This window comes from Neltuma alba, unplaced genomic scaffold (assembly GCF_004799145.2).
Source record: "Neltuma alba isolate B1F8T4 unplaced genomic scaffold, ASM479914v2 tig00012454_pilon, whole genome shotgun sequence".
In the NCBI taxonomy this organism is placed as follows: domain Eukaryota; kingdom Viridiplantae; phylum Streptophyta; class Magnoliopsida; order Fabales; family Fabaceae; genus Neltuma; species Neltuma alba.
This window is the reverse complement of record NW_021636933.1, coordinates 18,073-34,265: the sequence shown is the minus strand read 5'-3', so window position 1 is coordinate 34,265 and position 16,193 is coordinate 18,073. Positions and strand designations below refer to the sequence as shown.

Below are 16,193 nucleotides of genomic sequence, written 5' to 3'. Positions count from 1 at the left end.
GATTACAAAAAAGAAGATTACATATAATCTTAACGCAAATGGCTAATTCATATGTTCGGTTCGACCTATGTAATGTAAAGAAGATTACATTTTGTAATCCCTATTGCCTTAAATGGCTGCATCCAGATTACATAGTTATACCTTATGAATGAGGATTACAACATGATAAAATTACACTATTGTCCTTAAAATAAAGTAAAAAACTCTCAACCCTTCTTCCTCCCTACCCATCCACCACTCACCAACAAATTTGCTCCATAGCCACCGACAGTCAGCAACAGCCATCAATCTCCCTGTATGCTTCACCTTCGCATTGTTGTCGCCACCATCAAACGTCTCCACACTCATTTGAACTCCCTCTAATCATCAGCATCATCTCCAAAATTTCAGTTACTTCGCATATTTGCCTCCCCCATCGATTTCCCTACTTAGCAACGGCCTCTACCTCCTTTACCTTTATAATTTCACTTTTTGTATATGAATCCAAGTATGTCTTGTTAATTTGAATCCTAATTCATTTTTGGAATTTTAATACCTCCTCCACCTAATGATTTCACAATTCTTTTTTTTTTGGTAAACAAATTTGTTTTTTTTTTTCTTGAAGGATTATTTTTTTGGAAATTTATTATGGTTACTGATGTGGAGGGAGGAGGAGGAAGAAGGCATTGGATTGGAAGGCGAAAATAAGAAAAAAAAGATGAGGATATTTCAGTCTTTTTTATTTTTATGATTATTAAATTTAATATAAAAATTATTATTCTTTTTAATATTACCAAGTTGAACCAAACAAATTCATTGTAATGTTCTTTGCATTACATTACATTCCTTGTTATTACATTACATTCCATTACTTATGACTCGGTGAACCAAACAGCTCCTAAGTTTAAGTAAAGTTCGCATGAGTAGAATTTTTTTTTCATATTTTTATTAAATCCATATATTCATGTATTTTCACATTTTAATATTTTGATATAGTTGAGATATTGAAGAATAAGTACTACTTTAAAAAGAAAACGTTTTAACTCATCCATGTATCCATGAAAAAGATACACCTTCAATCCTAAATATAAGATCTTTATATTAGTACGTATAGAGATATGTATAAGGGTCATATATTTAGAACCGGAAGAGTATACTACCTATGATTTTTAATATAAGATTTAGACAAAATAGATCTTATAACTAGTTTATATTATAAGCGTATATTAAGGGCCGGAAGAAGTGCATATATGACCTTGTTTTTGGTATGTCAATCTGATAACTCAAATTAGAACAATCTGACTCAAATAGGGAGACCTATCAATTCCAACCCACCCCACCGACCTATTAATTCCAACCCACCGACCTATTAATTCTAACCCACCTAGCGCGTTGACGATATGTTGTTTACCTTCAGAGGTAAACATTGTGATTATACAGAATGTAGAAGTTTCTATATATTCTGTGCTGCAGCAATCCATTTCTTATTTGCAAGAAAATAATAACGATGCACCCTCCTCCACCTTTTCCGTTTGGCGGGACTAAAAAAGAAGCACTCACGCTATCTTCCTCCGCTTAAATAATCCACTCTGACAACCCTTTCCAAATTCCAACTTTCGGGGAAATTTGTTAATGGAGAATCAAACGCGGTGTTGTGCTTTTTGCTGCTTCACCAGTTTTGTATAAATTTCTCTGCCTCGTTAAAGTATTATTCAAATCCCAATCCCTTGCCAGCATCCACAGGTTATTGCAGCCATGGCTATTCAAGTTTCATCCCATAGCTTCATCGGCAAACCCAAATACAGATTTGATGTTTTTTTTGAGTTTTAGAGGCGAAGATACTCGCCACCCCTTTGCTGTGCCTCTCTACAATGCTTTGCGACGTAAGGGAATCAATGTTTTCATTGACGACAAGAAGCTTGGCAAAGGGGAAAAGATTTCACCCACGCTTCTTAAAGCCATTGAGAGATCGAGGATTTGCATTATTGTATTCTCCAGCAACTACGCTGCTTCTACATGGTGCTTGGATGAACTTGCTCATATAATTCGATGTAAGAATAGAAGAACCAGGTGGTTATGCCCATCTTTTACAAGGTGGACCCAATGGCTCTTCAGTATCAGAGAGACAGCTTTGCAACAGCCATGGCTGCTCATGAAGACATATTCAGAGGTGATCCAGAGAAAGTGCAGAAATGGAAATCTGCTTTGTCTGAAGCAGCTTCTCTGTCGACGGCCTGGATTTTTGAAGACAGGTACGTCTGATTACGGAAAAAAAAGACACAAAAGTTGATATTTAAACTTGAAAATACTAAAATAATCATTTGAATTTGTAAAATCCTAATTTAGTCACAGATAACCAATTTGACATTTATAAATTTGCTCAAATAACCATATTGTTCTTCATTTTATTTATTATTTTTTAAAAAATCAAAGCCCCACTGCCCCCAGTCACTTGAGCTCCAGTGCCGGCAGCGGCAGCTGTTACTGGAGCTCTAACAACTGGAAACAATTTTTTTGAAAATTTTTATAATTTCAATATAACAGTTAGCAACTTTTGTAACGCTATTAATAATTTCAATATAACAGCTGATAACATATTTTCTAGAAAATTTAAAAAGTAGCATTTTTACAATTTCAATAAAGTCGTTATAAATTCCGCAACTCTATTAACAACTTCAGTATAGCATTTAACAACAGATTTTCTTAAAAATTCAAACCGTGTTATTTTTACAATTTTAGCAACTACTTTTTTTCAAAAATTTTTACAATTTTAGTATAACAGTCAACAACTTTTATAACATTATTAACAACTTTAGTATAATGGTTAACAATAAGTTTTCCAGAAAACCAAAAAGTAGTATTTTTACAACTTTAGTAATATCGTTAACAAATTTAAAAATCTGTTGTTAAGTGTTATATTGAAGTTGTTAATAGTGTTACAAAAGTTGTTAACCGTTATATTGAAATTTTAAAAAAATTTCGCAAAAAAAAAAGTTGCCAAAGTTGTAAAAACACTCCTTTTTTTAAAATTTTTTTAAGAAAACCTGTTTTAAATGCTATACTGAAATTATTAATACAGTTATGAAATTTGTTAATGGCATTACTAAAATTGCAAAAATGTTACTTTTTGAATTTTTCAGGAAACCAGGTGTTAACTGCTATATTAAAGTTGTTAATAGTATTACAAAAGTTATTAATCGTTATAATAAAGCTTTAAAAAAATTTAAAAAAATTGTCTCCAATTGTCGCCCGATCGCCAGAGCTCCGGTGATGGCCGCAGCCGACGGCACCGGAGCTCCGGCCACCCATTGGCTAGTGCTTTGGTTTTTTGAAAAATAATAAATAAAATAAAAAGTAATATAATCATTTCAGCAAATTTATAAACATCAAATTGGTTATTGTGACTAAATTGAGATTTTACAAATTCAAATGACTATTTTGACATTTTTAAATTTAAGTATCATTTTTTGTGTCATTTTCTCTTTAATTATTCTATTTTCAAATTGCTGGTAACGAACTTTTTGAATTCTTTATTATTTTATTGTTTACTCGTGACATGACATGACAAACTACTGTTGATGATGTTTGGAATTTTGACCCGTGCCCGTTGCTCCTCTAGATTCCTCTAGAATTTGTTTTCTTATTTTAAAAACAGTTTTTTGTTTTTTTAAAAAACACTTCTTTGATAATATGTTTTTATTTAAGTGTTTTTAAAAACAAAAAAATAATTTTTAGTTGTTTTTTTGTTTATGTTTTTGTGTTTCTTATATTTTATCTGACAAAATTAGGAAACCCTTTTTTCTCCCTCGATGTTTTTTTGTTTTCCATTTGAGAACTTGAGTTCATATCAAAGTTTTACCCTCCGATTTCAATACTTTTATTTTCTAATGTCATTGTTTGGAACAATTGTCCAAACAATTTTGGTTTGTTTTTTGTTTTCGAAACTTAATTTAGAAAACAATTTTTAAAATTTTCTGAGAAACAAAGTTAAAAACATGAACAAACAGGCCTTTAAATTTTCCTTGAGTATTTTTTTAAAATACATTGTTGATAGGGTTTTCAACTGTAAACTGTGGAAGTGGGATCATAAAATCTTGATAAAAAAATGTAAGATAAAAGAAAAAGAGTAATAAAAATTAATTAAAAATTTTAATCCCACTTCATCAATTTTTTAAATCGAACTCGCTAAAATTTTTTCTCCCCTTCATTTTTCTTATACCAAATAGATTCTTAGTGTCTTTATTTTTTATATGTATACGCACACTATATGTGACTACAAAGTCCATTATTAGAATTATGAACAAATTCAAAATGTTTCCTTATATATTATATGGAATCTAAAGAATGAATGTATGGCTTGATGTAGATTTTATATTTTTGACCTCGAATTTTTATTTAATATTAATATTTAAAAATTTTAATTTTTTTCTAATTTTATTCTTTGAGATTTATTTTTCTTTACGCTTAATTCTCTTTTATTTATACAGTGAAGCGATAACAAATTGGAGAGAGCTAATTGATTTTGAGATCATTCATATTTTATAAATCAAAATAAGAATGCATATAAAAATATATGACAAAAAAACAAAAGAAAAGAATGACACACTTTTATATGGATGAATCATCTTTGTAATACAAGACAATTTGCTCTTTTGTAGGAACGAATTTGAGTTTATGGAAAGGATTGTTAAAGATGCATATGCTATGTTGCCACCTAAACAATTACATCACATCGGGTACATGGTTGGACTTGAGCCTCGTGTGGAAGAAGTGATTTCACTTTTAAATCAATCCAATGATAGAGTTTGCATGTTGGGCATTCATGGAATTGTAGGAATTGGCAAAACAACCCTTGTAAAATCGGTCTATAATTCAATGTTTTACCAATTTGAAGGTGCATGTTTTTTGTTTGATGTCAAAGAAAGCACCAAAGAAATACCAGGGCATCGTTCGCCTCCAACAGAAACTTCTATCAGAGATTCTTGGGGAGAAAATTATGGTGATTGGGAGTGTTGATAAAGGAATGTCAAGAATAAAACATCGGTTTTGTCATAAAAAGGTTCTTTTGGTTCTTGATGATGTTGACGAGGCTGAACAGTTAGAACAACTTGCGGGAGGGTGTGACTGGTTTGGTTTTGGAAGCAAAGTTATTATAACAAGAAATAAGCAAATGCTAGTTGCACACAATGTTGAAAAAACATATGAAATGATGAAGCTGAATCAGTATGACTCTTGTGAGCTCTTTTGTTGGCATGCCTTCCATGAGAACCAACCTCCAATAGCCTATCAAGATATGTCTAGTCGTGCAATAAGTTATGCACAAGGCCTTCCTCTGGCATTAAAAGTAATAGGCTCCAAGTTGGCAAATGAAAATTTAGAGGAATGGAAGTCTATATTGGAACAATATGAAAGAATCCCTGAAAGAACAATTCATGAGATTCTAAAGATGAGCTATGATTGCTTACAAGCGGGTGCTAAGCGTATTTTCCTAGATATTGCTTGTTTTATTAACAAGGAGATGATGAGATCTATTAATGAAATAGTAGAAGCTTGTGATTTTGGCGCTAGGTTTTATTTTGAACTTCTTGTCGATAAATCTCTGATAACTTCAGTTGCTGGTGAAGATTATTTTTTCATGCATGAGCTAATACGACAAATGGGAAGAGAAATCGTGAGACAAGAGGCACATTTAATCCTGAAAAACGCAGCAGACTATGGTATTATGAAGACGTTCTTAAAGTATTGCGTGAAAATTTAGTAAGAATCTAATCCATATCTGTCTCTTTATACAAAAATGTATACATCAGACTTATTGTTATATATATTTATATGGCAATATCTATTAATGATACTTCTCTTAATCTTCATGACAGGGATGCAATAATATTGAAGGAATAAGGCTTGATCCTCCTCAGCAAGAAAAAGTAAAGTGGAGTGGTATGGCTTTTGAGAAGATGAATAATCTTAGAATTCTTGTCGTTCGAAATATCCAATTTTCAACTGGCCCTACCTATCTTCCCAATAATTTAAGGTGGCTTGAATGGAAGGGATATCCTTTTGCAGCTTTGCCAAAAGATTTTTCTCCTTCAGAACTAATTTTCTTGAAGTTACCTGAAAGTTCTTTTAGACTAAAAGAAGCACTGAATGTATTTTTCAAATAATTCTTTGTAGTTTTTCTTCAGTCCAATTTATTTCTCTTTTTCTTGTTGGCCTGCCATACTTCTTTAGCTGTAAATTTTCATCTTAGAATAATCATGCTCCGTTATGATTCTGATTTAAATAAGTCTAACACAGTTGTTGTAAAATTGAATAGTCTATATTGTTTTAGAGTTATCTCATATATATGTTTCAAAAACCTACAAATGTCTTTTATATTTTGAAAGCAGATGCTTTAATATATTTGTGAATAATAATTATAAAACACATTCCACCATATTCTGTGAATAATTACCAATTAATTCAGTATGGTTTTTGAAACAATGCTGTCTAGAAAATGTATCAAGTGAAACAAATTTCTAACGCTCACTATAAAAATTTCAAGGTGTACGTAGTGGTCTGAAAACATTTAGACCGTTGAAAAAATTTGCGTCTATTAAAATAAATATTATGAAAATTTACAATAAAATTTGAACTATCTGACATTAAACTAGATGATCCATAGGGATTTGCATAGTTTTAGGAATTGGACAATCTAATTGAATAGTATTGTATTTGTTTTGCAGATTTTGACTAGCTATGTGACATATTTGGATTTTTCATTTTGTCAATTCATAACTGAAGTACCTGATATGGCTCAATATCAATGTTTACGAATATTGGATTTGCAACGCTGTCACAATCTGATAAAAATCCATGATTCATTGGGATCCCTCTCTAAGCTGATCGAATTAAATGTTAGTGAATGCACCAAACTTTCCATTTTTCCACGTGAAATCAAGATGGCATCACTTGAATGGCTTAGTTTTAGCGGATGCAGGAGTCTTGAGTACTTCCCACATGTGGCGGGAAAGATGGATGCACTAGACTACATTTCAATAGATGGCACTGCTATTAAGGAGCTCCCACCTTCAATTGAAAATCTTTCGGGGCTTCGATGGTTATACGCGCGCTCCTGCAGTAGTCTTAGAGAACTTCCAACCAGCTTATTCATGTTGCCAAATCTTGAGGAGCTTGATTACGGAGAGGTTCATCCGCGTAACAGAAAATCTTGGATGAAGTTAAAGCAAGATAGCCAACCAATTACCAGCAACTGTTCTATGAAGAGTTTGTCTCTCAAGAATTGTGGTCTATTGGATGAAGAACTTCACCTAATTCTGAATTGTTTTCGAAATTTACGAGAGATATATGTATCATTGAATGACTTTGTGTCTCTCCCTAAGTGCATTAAAGATTGTGCCGAACTGCGGCTAGCTGTGAGTGAATGCAGGAGGCTAAGAGACATGCCAGAGTTGCCATCAAAGCTGCATGAGATAGATGCAACGAATTGCACATCATTAACCGCAGAATCATTGGACAACTTATATTCTCAGGTTTTTCTCGTTCTTTTGGATCTATTCTCTCTTTCTTTTGCCATTTCAAATGTTCATATAATCAAATTCAGTCAGTCTCACCAGCCAAACAATTTGCCTGTGCAAGATAACAATCCATAAAACTATGGGTGAACTTTAAATGTATTGAAGTGATGAATTTCTTGAGAAAATTCTAGCATTCTCTAATATTTAAATGGTCTGTCTCCTGTTTTGGTAAATCAGGCAAAAAAGGAGTTGCTTGACCTGCGAATCCATGTGCCAGTAACAACATTTCCTGATTGGTTCAACTATTGCGGTGAAGGAGGCACGTTGTCTTTTCGCGTTCGTGGGAATTTACCTCGTGGTATTCTTGCATTTGAGGTCGCAGGGAAAGCAAGCATGAGTAAGGACCAGATCTTCCCATTTGTTATGGGTATTAATGGTCTCCAAGTAATGAAACATGATTTTGATGCCTTGAAAAAAGACTGTCTTGAAGAATGGCATATTCACGCTCGACAGGGTAATTTGTTATTGTTTGACAACTTTAAGAAATCTACGAAAGAAGACCAAAAGTTTCTCAACAAGTATATGGGGTTGGATTGGAAAGACGTGGAAATACAAGTTATGAGTGACTCCATAGTTAAGTGGGGAGTTTATGCCTAAAAGGAAACAAACATGGAGAATGTGCAGTTCAAGTCTTCTCATGCTTCAACAGCATCACTGAATCAAAGAGCGACGACTTCCCCTCCTAAATATGAACCACCCAAGCAGCTCCTCAGAACTGATAAATGAAAACTCAGTAACAAAAAGAAAGGGTCAAGGTGAGTCTCTTCTTTCTACGCACCAATTGTCTTTTCATGGATCGGATTCTCTCTCTCTGTTTCTCTCTCTCTCTCTCTCTCTCTCTCTCTGTTTTTTTTTAAAAATTAATGTCGCTTTCCCTTTCATGTATTGCAGGACAATTAAATAACAGCAAACTGCTCGTTCGTGCTACAGGTGAAAGATGGTTTTTCCAAGTAGTAATCTTGTTTGGTGATCTTTGCATCATTAGCTATCAAATACTTGAGAGTCACTACTTGTTAGTTACATGTGGTACTGAATACAAATGAAAATAATAAAGAATTTATGAATGCTCCTTCCGGTTTTATGTAGAGGGCGTCTTCTAAAAGATGCTTTTGATCCTTTTACTAATTTTTTTTTTCACATTTGCTCATATTTAATAAGTGTAGTAAGAGAGTAGAAATTTATATGATGTTGAAGTTTAGTGTAGTTTATATGTATGATATTGAAAATTATTAAAATATTATAACAAGATTAATGCTTTTAAGTGTTTTTTTAAATGTATAATCAATTAAAAATGACTTATAATAGGCCGGCACTCTAGGGAATATATGAATAAATAGAATATTCTTTATGGTGACGCCTTAATTACCTTCGAGGTTAGATATAGTTTCTTGTTTCACCATGGAAGTTACTGTAATAGTGTTGGCCACAATCTCACTGATTAATTCTGGGGGCCTATAAAATTGCGATCCCACGAAACAAGTCGTGTTACGTTGATCATTTTCTAATCCAACCACTGCCACAAAGACTGTCATCATCACGAGTCCCTTCTTTTGATCTTAATCTTATCCAGCCCCCCAAAAATGATTTTGTATTTTTTTTTTTTGGCCAAGGCCTAAAAACTACGATTAACTAATTAAGTTGGCCAGAAAAATACATAATTTGATTGAGACATAACCGTTATTATTGTTGAAACCAGCCACTGCAGATAAAGACTAGCTATATATATATATAAATGTATTGAACTGATGAATTTCTTGAGAACATTGAGCATTCTCTAATATTTAAATGGTCTGTCTGCTGTTTTGATAAATCAGGCAAAAAAGGAGTTGCTTGACTTGAAAATCAATGTGCCAGTAACAAAATTTCCTGATTGGTTCAACTGTTGCTGTGAAGGAGACACGTCTTTTCGCGTTCGTGGGAATTTACCTCGTGGTATTGTTGCATTTGAGGTCGCAGGGAAACCGAACATGGGGAGGGAATAGGCCTCCTTCTAGTTTTGGTTCAGTGTCAATGGTGACCCATTAAGGATCGATGATTTTGATGCGTTTTGTAATAAAGATGCTCGACAAGGTAATCTGTTATTATATGACGGACTTGCGAGTTATGGAAGCAGAGCAAAAGCTTCTCAGAAAACCTGTTGTTAATAACGTTACAAAAATTGTTTCTGGCCGCCGGAATTTCAGCAACCTATTACTGAATTTTCTAAAAAACATGTTGTTAATAGTTATACTGAAATTATTAATAGCGTTACAAAAGTTGTTAATCGTTATACTCAAGTTGTAAAAATTTTTAAAAAAAATTATTTCCGACCACTGGAGTTCCAGTGACTAATTGTCGACCTGTTGCTGGAACTCCGGTGACCGGCAAGTCAGTGGAGGCTTTGATTTTTTTAAAAAAATAAATAAGATAAAGAGTAATATGGTCATTTAAAAAAGTTTATAGATGTCAAATTATTCATTAATGACTAAATTAGAATTTCTCAAATTCAGGAGATGTTTTTGGTATTATGAAATTTGTTATTTTTCTATCATTTTTCCATTAGTTTTCACCAAAAGAAAAAAGAATTCATCTACTAAGCCCAATAATAGAACAAGGCCCGCGAGTTTATTCCCCGCTAGGCAAACACTGCTCCCAACATTGATTTGTTTCATCACGTGAGGACTAGGATTTGTATTGATAATATTATTTTCAGTTATTAATATAAAAGCTATTTAAGACTTAAGAGATTAATTTTGTTTCAAAATTTAATATTTTAATTCTATTTTTTCATAAATTTATAATATTTATTTAAAATATTTTTATTGACTATGAGAGTTCATGTTAATAAATACTTACTTAGAATGCACGAAATTAAATATATTAGTTTAGAAAAATCAATATATATTTGTTATTATTAACCAATTTAATTAATTTTTTATCTCTTTAAATTAGTTAGCAATTTCTTATATTAATGAGAGAATGCAGTCTAAAAATAGGCAAATAAATAAAAATAAATTAAATTAACTAACAAATGAATTATTTAAAAAAAAAATTCCGTTCTGTATATGTATTTTAGTTATTCAGTTTTATTTCTGACTTTCTCCTTACTTGCACCGCTTTTTGCCCGAAGAATATTCTTGTATACGGCTCACACACGCATGCGATAACCCCCGCCGTGTACCAAGTATGTGCTGGGAGTTGGAGGCGCTGTGTGGATTGCGAAGGTGCAGAGAAAGTCGTACCGAAGGGCACCTTCCATGAAATTTTGGTCTGGTAACGCCTTTACCAATGTTGCGCTCAGAACTCAGGGGCAGCGAAGGTCATATGTGCTAGATGTTTTGAGCGGATCACATTCCTCCAAATCCAATACCTCTATCTCTTTAGTTATGATCACTCCAAATCAAGAGCCATCATCATCTACTGGATCGTCCTCCAGCGAATCAACTTCCAATCATTACGATGTTTTCCTGAATTCCACAAGCGAATCAACATTCACTACCACTCTCTGCGATGCTTTGCGAAAGAAGGGAATCGAGAAAATCTTCGTCGGTCCCAATAAACTGAGGGAAAAGAAAAGAAAGAGGGAAAGCAAACAAGTTTTTGCATCACCTGATCCTCTTAGCGCGATTGAAAAATCAAAGGTTTCTATTCTTGTGTTCTCTGGGGATTATGCTTCTTCTGCTGAGTGCCTTGATGAGCTCGTCAAGATTATGAAGTGCAGGAGGAAAAAGAAGCTAGTGGTTTTTCCGATCTTCTACCAAATAGAACCGACGATTGTTCGGCATCAGAAAGGTAAGTATGAAGAAGCCATGGTTGCTCATCAACAGAGCTTCGGAGACGAACAGGTTCAGCAATGGAAGTCGGCGTTGAACGAAGCCGCCGGTTTGTCCGGATGGCATTTTGTTGAAGGGTAGGTACCGTTCTCCATTTTTTATGTGTTGAAAATATATTGATATTTGTATTTTTTTTTATTAAGATATGATAACAATAACTTTTTTAATAATAAATTAGCTTATGGTTTAATTAAAAAATTATAGAATTACTTAAAATAATTATCTTATTAATATTAATCATATGTCATGAGATGATTTAATGTATGGAGTTCTTTTCCCCCAGTTGAATTTTCTGCATATTATCTTTGGCGAGGAATATTGCGATAAAATGAAGAGTAATTTAATTTCATAATTCTAATAAAAATCGAGTAAATTGTTGTTATGATTCTTAAAGATGTGTATCGTGTCAATTAAACTTTTTCAAATTTGAATGTTTGATTTTAATTTTCCAAGAATATTGCGTATTCAATTTAACATTAGACCACATTAGCATTTTTGCTAATGAGTCATGACTTGAAGGGTGAAGATATGGAAGATTAAATATTATATAGAGGACTAATATAAGATGATTAAACTTTAGAAAACCAAATTAAGATATTGTGTTAGAGAATCAACTCGTTTAAATGAGTAAATTAGCTGAATCTGTTGTATGAATTATGAAGACTAAGGTATAATTGTGAGTACGCTGAAGCTCTTGTGTGTTTACCAGCTATTAATATGACTCGCTGACTACAAACTAAGCTTTATATTTTTAACTCTCAGCTTTTGTTTTCATCTTTGCTAACTACATTTTATTTTATATATTATTTTGATGAATACTGAAAAGGAAATGACTTAATTTACCCTTTAAACTTCATGGTGATAAAGAAGTGTTAATGCGTTCATGTGTAGATCTGAACATGATTTTGCTAAGATTGTTGAAGAGGCATTTTCCAAGTTGCCGCCTAAACGATTACATATTGGGGAGCACATAGTTGGACTCGACGCTTGCATAAAAGATGTCACTTCACTTCTTGATGCCGTGTCTATTTTAGGAATTCATGGAACTGAAGGAGTTGGCAAAACTACACTTGCTAAAGCTGCATATAATTTAGTTGTCCACCAATTTGAAGAGGCTTGTTTTCTTACTGACATAAGAACAGCTCCTAAAGGAAGCAAAGGCGTGGTACGTCTTCAAAAGACGCTTCTATCAGAGATTCTTGATGAGAAGAAAAAGATCAAGTTAAGAAGTGTTGAAGAAGGGATCTCTAAGATAAAGCAGAGGCTATGCCATAGAAGGGTTCTTCTTGTTCTTGATGACATAGATGAGATGGAACAATTAGAACAACTTGCGGGAGGTCGTGATTGGTGTGGAAATGGCAGTAAAGTGATCGTGACAACAAGAAATAAGCAATTACTGATTGATGGTCATATTGATGAATATGGAATGAAGGAGCTAAATAACAATGACTCCCTTGAGCTTTTCTCTCGATATGCCTTCCACTTGGACAAACCCCCAGCGGATTATGAAGAAATCTCCAACCATCTGGTGAGTTATGCACAAGGCCTTCCTTTGGCTTTGAAAGCTATGGGCTCTAAATTGAAAAATAAAAGCATGGAGGCATGGAAATGTGCATTGGATCAATTGGAGAAACTTCCAGAAAGGAAGGTTGAAGATGTTCTCAAAATAATGGGAAAGTAGGATGCTGGAGAACAGCTAATGGTTGTTCTTCTTTTGTCCACGGAATTTCTATGAAGAATGCTACTCTCGAGTCCACAGTTAAGGATTCATTTCTTTTTCACCCTGCTTGAATGTTTCTGAAGTGTCAGTTTTGTCAGCGATACAACATTTCATCCGTGATTTATATTTACTTAATATACAGATTTTTCTCCAGAACTTATTTAATAAAACAACTACCTCAAATTTTGATTGTTTTGTTCGGTTGCTTAGTCAAAAAGGATAGGAGTAGCGCTTTTCTCGCTTTGAATCACTTTGTATTGATGGGGAAAAGCCCATCTGCCTGTGACTTCATTGAAGACTCATTAGAATCATGGGGCTGGCCCCAAAGACTTCATGGACTTGGAAATGCCAGGCTACCTTGATGCTTCAATGGCAAATCCTTAAGTTTCCAGGGACAATATGCATGTGAAACGACTTCTTGGATCCAGGGAAAGGAGAAAAGTGGCCATTAAGACAAGTTTGTAAAGGCTTTCGGGGGGGGTGGATGCAGTGCAACAACTATATAGCGAGGCCTTTGGGTAGCTACAAATGAATTGTGCAATTAAATGGCATATGAAGTGAAGCTGACTTGGATGCTGAAAAGATCGCTTTTATACTGAGATAGCAATGATGAAGGCCTTATGGGGCATGAAAGGCAAGCTAGCTGGTACAGGTTGGTGTTTGTATTCCTTTCCTTAATAGATATTTTGAAAGGGCTTATTGAACTGATTTTGTTATTGAACAGATATGTAATGTATATGTGAAACAATCACATATATGTTTTGCTGATGTATATTGAACAAGTCATATCAATAGTCGATGTGTGTATATTTGCACTCTCTCGTGTTCTGGTTTTTTGGAGTAAATTTACGGGGCAGAAGCGTAGTAAAACTAGCTTTTTTGTTTGTTGGATGAGAGTTTTGTAGAGACTCTGTTTTGTACATGTATAGACCTCATGGTAATGATACCACACAGGACAGCTGTTTTATTGCACCTCCTGATATGATTTTGCTGCGTTTGGGAAAGTATATGGCTATATGCCTCTGGATATCTCTCTGACATAAAAAATGCATCACAACGACTATCACTTGTTCTCTATGTTGCTGAGTTTCAATTTACTGGTGTTTTTGATATTTAAGTATTACCTTGAGATTTTAATTATATGGTACTTGTTGCATTTGAGAGATGAGTTGCTTGAAAATGCCAGGCAATTTACCTTTGACACATTGCAGAATATATATACTGACAGATTGACATGGCTCATTTATTTCTGATATCTAACTTTGTGACTCCCTCATTTGATAGTTGATACTCTTTTGAAGGTCTAATTCATACTCATTTATATGTAGGAACGCAGTTGAGTTACATGCTTTTGCTTCAAGCTTTACTCTTCAAGCTTCCGAGGTTGAATTTGAGTTACAAGGAGGGTGAAAGATGGATTGTGGCATTGTGCATGTCATCCGTAGATCAAAGCTTGATGCAAAACTAAGGCAGCTTTTAAAGATTTGGTTTGGCAGATGGGTTGCATTATTATGATGAGTGAGAAAATTCTACTTGAGCTCATTATAATCAATCATTTCACAATCAGTGTGTATGTATAATTAAATATCAGAATCAGCAACAACAAAAAAATGCTCAGGCATTGTTGTTTTTGGGAGCTTTGATGATAATAGAGCCCCGTTTAAATGACAAAAGCCAATTCTGTGACTCTTGTTTCTGCAGCCTATGTATATAAGCTTATTCTCCGGACCATGACAATACATAACTATGGTTCACTAAATTAGTTTTTTTTTTTTTTTTTACCACAATGTCTCCCCAATATAGGATCTTGTCACCTAATTCATAAAAATTACAAAAAATAAATAAATTAGTTATTTGTAATTAATACGTTAAAAATTTGTGTGGTATTTTTTCCGAATTATTGTGACATTTAATTAACTATGTCTATCAGTTTCCATTGAGTAAAATATAAGTATTAAATAAATGTATTTTAGAAAAAAAAAGATATTTAAGGTAATATATTAAAGTGGATGACACGTCAGGGACCAAAATAAAGCTTTTAAGAGGATGTTTAACACCAATGAATGTATTTTCAGTTCTTTATCAAGCTACTGGATCGGGGATTTTTTTTTTTGGCCAAAACTGGATCGGGGATTGGATATACTTCATGTGAACTCTTGCACCCAAGGTATCTTGACGGTGGGAAGATATTTGCACATTACTCTTTCTAGTTCCGATTTTAAGGCATCTTTTTTTTTTTTAAATAAATATTAGGGGAAATGACAAGTAAAGACCCTTGAATTAGCAAAATCACAAGGAGGTCACCTGAATAAGCTAAATTACCAAGAAGGACCCGGTCTCAAATTGTAATTATGAAATTAGGCTAAAAAGACAAAAATACCCTTCTTCTCTTTCTTCCATCACCCCATCTCTTTCTCTTTCCCTCTTCTCTTTCTCTTCGTCTCCGTCCTTCTCTCCCTCTTCATCTCCCTCTCTCTCTTCTTCCTTTTGCTCCTCTCCCTCTCAAAAATATTCATCTCCTGCCTATGCATTTATTAATATGATTAAGGTTGTGGCCATTCCCATCAATCTCTATTACAAAAAAGATGGTGACCCATCGTTAATGCTAGTTGGCAGAGGTAATCAGATTGGAGTTGATAGCAATAGTGTTCTGGAGATGGTATACAGAATCAATGTTGGAGAGGATGAGAGTCAAGCTACCCAAGACACTACATGTATATATATTTCATGATTGGCACAGCATCATCTTGGTGGGTTGCGGTGTGGTCACTGGGTTATACGGTGGAAGAGAATGAAACGTGAAGTTAATGATGGAAAATGTTAGTTGGAGGATGTTGTAGTTAGTTTGAGATACACTTGTCACCGAATCTTGCAGAAATTAGTTGCTGTCAAAACACCTCTGGTTTTTTGTTATTTGACTTACTATTGTTGTAATTTTACTTAGTAGTGTTGTAACTATAGATTGGTTATTTTGATCACAGTAACATGATATGACAATCTGAAAATGTTAGTATTTTGTTTATGGGCAGAGCAATGTTAACATTTAGTATTTATAGTTGGTAATGGTATCAATGTAGATCCATTTAATATTCTGAATTCATGACAAAT

The 16,193-nt window shown here is 33.7% G+C and overlaps 2 protein-coding genes and 1 long non-coding RNA gene across 3 annotated transcripts; all 3 read left to right on the top strand.

Moving 5' to 3' along the window:
* The first annotated feature begins 2,082 nt into the window (after positions 1 to 2,082).
* Positions 2,083 to 9,535, top strand: LOC114727216 (TMV resistance protein N-like). The gene is made up of 7 exons (XM_028913917.1): positions 2,083 to 2,231; positions 4,638 to 4,782; positions 4,874 to 5,725; positions 5,853 to 6,125; positions 6,702 to 7,508; positions 7,731 to 7,937; positions 9,368 to 9,535. The coding sequence occupies exons 1-7, from the start codon at positions 2,083 to 2,085 to the stop codon at positions 9,533 to 9,535; spliced, it is 2,601 nt and encodes an 866-aa protein (XP_028769750.1).
* A 1,175-nt stretch (positions 9,536 to 10,710) lies between these two features.
* On the top strand, positions 10,711 to 13,271 carry LOC114727214 (TMV resistance protein N). The gene is made up of 2 exons (XM_028913916.1): positions 10,711 to 11,442; positions 12,257 to 13,271. Exons 1-2 carry the CDS (start codon positions 10,790 to 10,792, stop codon positions 13,044 to 13,046), a joined length of 1,443 nt encoding a protein of 480 aa, XP_028769749.1. The 5' UTR covers positions 10,711 to 10,789; the 3' UTR covers positions 13,047 to 13,271.
* A 295-nt stretch (positions 13,272 to 13,566) lies between these two features.
* On the top strand, positions 13,567 to 14,844 carry LOC114727215 (uncharacterized). The gene is made up of 2 exons (XR_003738567.1): positions 13,567 to 13,737; positions 14,414 to 14,844. It is a non-coding gene; the product is annotated as an uncharacterized LOC114727215 (long non-coding RNA).
* Positions 14,845 to 16,193: the final 1,349 nt, after the last annotated feature.

What these genes read in the sequence shown, in the direction of transcription:
- LOC114727214 (XM_028913916.1), top strand. Translation starts at nt 10,790, where the DNA reads ATGAAATTTTGGTCTGGTAACGCCTTTACCAATGTTGCGCTCAGAACT. An exon ending in GGATGGCATTTTGTTGAAGG is followed by an intron (nt 11,443 to 12,256) that starts GTAGGTACCGTT and finishes GTTCATGTGTAG; the next exon opens with ATCTGAACATGATTTTGCTA.
- LOC114727216 (XM_028913917.1), top strand. Translation starts at nt 2,083, where the DNA reads ATGGCTCTTCAGTATCAGAGAGACAGCTTTGCAACAGCCATGGCTGCT. An exon ending in GCCTGGATTTTTGAAGACAG is followed by an intron (nt 2,232 to 4,637) that starts GTACGTCTGATT and finishes GCTCTTTTGTAG; the next exon opens with GAACGAATTTGAGTTTATGG. An exon ending in TAAATCAATCCAATGATAGA is followed by an intron (nt 4,783 to 4,873) that starts GTTTGCATGTTG and finishes ACCAATTTGAAG; the next exon opens with GTGCATGTTTTTTGTTTGAT.